The following is a 5,950-nucleotide window of genomic DNA, read 5'->3' as shown; positions in this document are numbered from 1 at the left end:
ACCACTTTCCAGGACACTTAATGCTTCTTCAATCTAGGCATTCAAATGTTGTTGTAGATCCACAAAAATATTTCATTATTTCCTCTAACTTTTGTTGTTTCTCACCCTTGCTAGTGGATCTTGACGGGGAGTTCTCCCTAAAGCAGGACTGTGAGGTTCTAGGAGATTGGTCATTTGGAGTTCGTGTTCATCCAATTTGCTTCATTAGCTGAGCTGTTGGGTCTGGTGGTTTGTTATTGACTCCAGACAATTGTGTTTCCTTTGAATGAATAGCTAATAAGTGAGAATAATAGAAAAATTGAGAAAAAAGTAGCAACTCTTTAGATCACTGCATACATGACAAAGATGAATCCAGGAACATGAATGCTGGAAATGAATCTGATTACAACAAATGAGACGTAGACGGAGAGGGGATGCACAATTCATGATGTTGGAGCTAGAGAATGAAGGGGCTTTGGTATAGAAGGAGCTTGAGAATGAGGTGCAGACAAACACAGTAAATCCAAATATGTGTTCCATATACGATCTTCAAGAGTTTAAGGGGAATGTGGGAGACATGGAAAGGCACTCTAAAATGCTAAAGGAGGTAACAAATAGGGATAATGATGAAATTGAACAATCCATAATACAAAATAAATCAAGTGTAATCGAGACAATGCCTTTGGCATGGGCCTCAAGTGATGGACACCTAATGCAAATACAGATCAGTATGCCATAAAAATCTCCTGAGCAAGTGTTGCATGATATAATCACCCACAAGGTTATGCATGTGGAAAGTCACATTGCAATGGTGGAACAGCAGCAACAATAACATGAGGGAGATGATGAATCTACTACTGGGAATTTTAAAGCAGTAGCTAGAGAATGAGGCTTATAACCTAGAGTATCAGCTAAAAGTGGTAAGAAGAGTAAGAAACAACAGAATAAAGAAGCTCTGCACCCTACAAGAATCTTGCCCAAAAGGGCAGCCTCAATGACTACATGATGGTCAAAATATTGATATGGAACATAAGTCTGTTAAGACACAACAGGCCTTTCATAGAGTCATCAACATGCAAAAGGAACATGGTTTTTTCATCGTAGCACTTATGGAGACATTTCAAAAGAAAAGACTACTTCAGAAATACAGGAGAAGACTAGGCATGGAAAATGCTATATCAAATGTCAATGGGAAAATATGGTTATTCTTAGATACATCGGTAGAATGGGATTTATTGGTTGATACTGAGCAGCAACTGACCATCAAGGTGTATTATCAGGATATATGTAACCACATCATGATGACTTTTGTATATGCAAAATGTTCATCACTAGAAAGATTAGAATTGTGGGATAACCTGTATTATCTTGCAAGTGACATGGACTTACCTTGGGTAGTCGGAGGAAATTTTAATGTGATTCTTAATGAAGAGGAGAAGAGAGGAGGATTGCCGGTACATCCTCCAGAATATGAAGACTTTGCTTTTTTTGTTAACTCATTTGGATTGTTTGATCTTGGATATACAGGCAGTCCCATCACTTGGTGGAATGAGAGGGCAAATGCAGAGTGTATCTTCAATTGGGTGGACATGATATTTGTTAATCAGCCTTTCCAAACTCTGTTTCCTAGCATTGAGGTAGAACATCTGATAAGAACTGGCTCAGATCATGCACCTTTATTGATGAATTATGGAAAGAATGCAGCACAATTTCTGAAGCCTTTCAGATTCTTGAATTTTTGGGAATTGTATGAGACATTCAAAGATGTAGTCAGACAAAACTGGTTTGCAGACTTCATGTGAGATCCATTCCTGATGTTCAAGCAAAAATTGAAAAGAGTGAAGATTGCACTATCTAAATGGAGTAAGCTCATATTTGGAGATATATTTAAGTAGCTGGCAATTAGAAAAGATATTGTTAGAATCAAGGAGATGCCATTTGAGGAGGAACCAACAATTGACAACAGTCATAAAATCACAAACACACATACATGAAGTATCTTATAGGGGGAATGAGGCACAAATACACAATTAGAAAAGATATTGTTAGAAACAAGCACACTGAGCAAATGGACAATCTCTCTGATATAGATCTGAGCCAACTTCTCTAAAGTATAAGAAGTCATGACTGGAATAAAATGCACTGACTTGGTCAATCTATCCACAATGGCCCATACAATATCAAATCTCCTCAAATTCCGTGGCAATCCTATTTCAAAGTCCATAGTAATGCGCTCCTATTTCCACTTTGGTGTTTCTAACCTCTGAAGCAAACCATCCTGTCTTTGATTCTCAGACTTGACCTACTGACAATTCAAACACCGTACATTATTTCCAACAATGTCCTTATTCATCCTTCGCCACCAATAATGCTTCTTTAAGTCACGATACATCTTCATAGCACCTAGATAAATGGCATGCCGCAAACTATGAGCCTCCTTAAGAATCAACTCTCTCAAGCCATCCACATTAGGTACACAAGTCCGACTCTGTAGTCACTATACACCATTATCCGCAATAACCATCTAACTTAGCACCATCTCAAAACATCGTGTCCTTATAGACAAGCAAATGGTGATCATTATACTAGCGAGCCTTAATGCGCTCAAACAAAGACAACTGCACAACAACACAAGCAAGAACTCTACTAGGCTCAGAAATATCCAATCTCATGAATCTACTGGCCAAAGCCTGAACATCTATATCCAAAGGCTTCTCCATAGCTGGAATAAATGCCAAACTCCCCTTATTCTCTGCCTTTCTATTCAAGGCATCCGCTACCATATTAGATTTACCCGAATTATACAAGACAATGATATTATAATCCTTCAACAATTCCAACTACCTCAACTACCTCAAATTCAAATCTTTTTGCTTGAACAAATCATGTGATCACTGTAAACCTCACATGACACGCCATACAAGTAGTGCCTCCAAATCTTAAGTAAGTGCACAATTGCCGTAACTCCAAATCATGTACTAGGTAATTCTTCTTATGGGGCTTCAACTGGTGTGATGCATAGTCAATCACCCTACTTCCTTGCATCAACACACCCCCAAGGACAACACACGAAGCATCGCAATAGACAACATACGTCCCCGACCCTGAAGGCAATACCAAAACTGGAGTTGTAGTCAAAGCAATCATGAGCTTCTAGAAGTACTCTTCAAACTCGTCAGGCCATTTGAACGGAGTGCTCTTTTGAGTAAACTTGGTCAATGGAGCTGCAATATAATAGAATCATTCAACAAAGCAATGACAGTAGTTAGATATAATGACCCGATCGATTATTTTGTGTATTATAGCATGTTACTTTATTTATTGCCTCTTCTATGTTCATTTGTGGTTATGTGACTTTTTGGGGTGGTTGGTTTTGTTTTGTTTGAGTTTTGGATTAATTTGGGATACCTAGTCCCTTGGTTTAAGGCTTTAATTAAAGAGTTGACCGGAGTTTGACTTTTATGTAGACGACTCCAAAATAGAGTTTTGATGGTTCCAATAGATTTGTATGGTGATTTTGGACTTAGGTATATGTCTGGATGATGATTTGGAAGTCCGTAGGTTGGTTTGAGGCTTTAGTTGAAGGTTTAGAAGGTTGAGTGATTTGACTGAAAGTTGACTTTGTTGATATAAGGTTTGGATTTTGGTCCTGGGAGTTGGAATAGGTATGTTGTATCATTTAGGACTAGTGTGCAAAATTTGAGGACATTCAGAGTTGATTTGATATAGTTCGACATTAGTTTTAGAAGTTGGAAGTTCATTAGTTTCATTATTCTTAAATTGGTGAGCGATTCATGATTTTGATGTTGTTTGAGGAGATTTAAGGCTTCGAGTAAGTTCATATCATATTTTTGGACTTGTTGGTATGTTTGGATGGGGTCCCGGGGGCCTCGGGGTGTTTCAGATGGTTGACGGATCATGTGTTGACTTAGAGGAATAGCTGATGGTTTCACGTCTGGTAAAATCGCACCTATGAGGATTTGGCCGCAGGTTCTAGGCCGCAGAAGTGGCCTGGGGAGCATAGATACGGGCTAGGCAGGAGCTGGGGAGGAGCGTAGGTGTGAGGAATTTCCACATAAGCGATCCCGCAGAAGCGGATTTTGGTCGAAGGCTGGGTTTTCGCAGATATGGAGAATTGATCGTTGAAGTGGTCCCACGGGTACGCTTGGTCGGGGGCTTAAGTGAATTCCACATAAGCGGAGGTTTGGCTGCAAAATCGGCATCGCTTGTGCGACCATTCTTTAGAGGTAAGTAAAGCTTAAGCACTTTTGGATGTTAAATATTGATTACCCATTAATTATTACACCTAGTTTATCTGAATTTGATGTGAAATTTGGGGATTTTAGGTTATGGTATTAGAGAGTGAGATTTTCATATTTGAGGGTCGATTCGTGGATGAAATTTGATGAGATTAGTATGGTTGGACTCATTATTGAATGGGTGTTCGAAATTTATTAATTTTGTTGAGTTTCGGGGTGCGTGCCAGGGGTTAACTTTGCATATTTGATTCAAGACATTAGCTTTATCATTTGGAATTTTTTTCTACGGTTAGTATTGATGGTATTGAGTTATTTTGTCTAGATGCGAGCCGTCTAGAGTTAGATTTGTGTGGGAAGATCTTATTAATGGAATGATTTAGCTATTTTGAGGTAAGTGTCTTGCCTAACTTTGTGTGGGAGAACTACCCCTTATGATTTGGGTTTATTGTACTATTTGAATTATGTGGAAGATGTGTACACGAGGTGACGAGTGTGTCACGAACCTATATGTGATATTTGACCGGTTTAGAATTTTAGGTTACTTATAAGCACTTAATTGAAGTTATTATTAAATTTCTATCTTTTGTTTTCAGTTTTTCTCTTACATTTCTCAATAGAAGATTTCATTACATGTTCTATTTTCCAATTTAAAAGTTGCTCTTATATGCATTTATTTGTAGTTGTTATTACATGCTATCCTCCCTATTATTGAGTTATCCTCGTGCATTTAGTCGTAATTGTTATTTCATGTTATCTCGTTCATTGTTAAGCTTATGCTACGTACTTGAATGGGACGTTGCCATTTCACAAGAATACCTTCATTGTTGAGTTATTGAGGTGATAGTTATGAAAGCTATTAACACACTGCGGTTGAAGTGTTGATTATTATTGAGATTCTTGTACACATTGTGGTTGATGTGTTTTGGAGACATTTTTATTGTTGATTTGGTAATGTTGTGGAATATGGACACATGTGGTGCGAGTTGATTATTGTGTTGTGATTTTGATATGCATGTGGTGGTATAAGGGTGGGTACTGAAATACATGCGATGGGATAAGGTGGGATTTATATGCGTATTGCTAGTAAGGGGATTACTTGAAGCCACACTGTGAGATAATAGGGCTAAAATGCATGAAGCTATTTCAGAAAAAATATTTTAAAACTAAATGCAAGGCTCACGAGGTGATATCAGGAATGATTGTGATTATCAGTTGTGAAATGTGAAAATGAGGTGTGGTACGTCGGTTGTGATTTTTGTTGTACATTCTATGTGAAAAGACTTGTTGATTTGAATAGTTATTGTCTTTCCTCCATTCGTTTGTACTTGTACTTTTACGGTACTTGATCACTTGTTGTTCCTACCATATGTTCACTTTTTTTTGTACTTTATTGCTTTAAATTTCTGTTATTAGCCTTATATCATCGTACTGTTCTGTTGTCATCTATTTCCTTGCTTTCCATTTCTAGATTGTACCATATTCTGTTAAGGTTTCTTTTGTACAAAAGGTATCTTGGCATGGCCTCGTCACTACTATACCAAGGTTAGGCTTTATACTTACTGGGTACCATTGTGATCTACTCATGCCACACTTTTGCACATTTTTGTGCAGATCCAGGTACTTCAGCTCGTGCTGGACGCTAGTGAGTTGACCCAGTTACTTCAGAGACTTCAAGGTATACCTTCTTGATGCTTGCAAACCGTAGATTCACC

General features: G+C 38.1%; 1 protein-coding gene across 1 annotated transcript; it reads left to right on the top strand.

Moving 5' to 3' along the window:
• The first annotated feature begins 1,001 nt into the window (after positions 1–1,001).
• On the top strand, positions 1,002–1,781 carry LOC142175266 (uncharacterized). The gene has a single exon (XM_075241851.1). The coding sequence runs from the start codon at positions 1,002–1,004 to the stop codon at positions 1,779–1,781; it is 780 nt and encodes a 259-aa protein (XP_075097952.1).
• The last annotated feature ends 4,169 nt before the right edge of the window (positions 1,782–5,950 follow it).

This window comes from Nicotiana tabacum, chromosome 21, assembly GCF_000715075.1.
Source record: "Nicotiana tabacum cultivar K326 chromosome 21, ASM71507v2, whole genome shotgun sequence".
NCBI classification, from domain to species: Eukaryota; Viridiplantae; Streptophyta; class Magnoliopsida; order Solanales; family Solanaceae; genus Nicotiana; species Nicotiana tabacum.
The sequence above is the reverse complement of the archived record's forward strand: the minus strand, read 5'-3'. Positions and strand labels throughout refer to the sequence as shown.

Excerpts from the sequence above, each read along its gene's own strand:
- LOC142175266 (XM_075241851.1), top strand. The coding sequence starts at position 1,002 with ATGGAACATAAGTCTGTTAAGACACAACAGGCCTTTCATAGAGTCATC.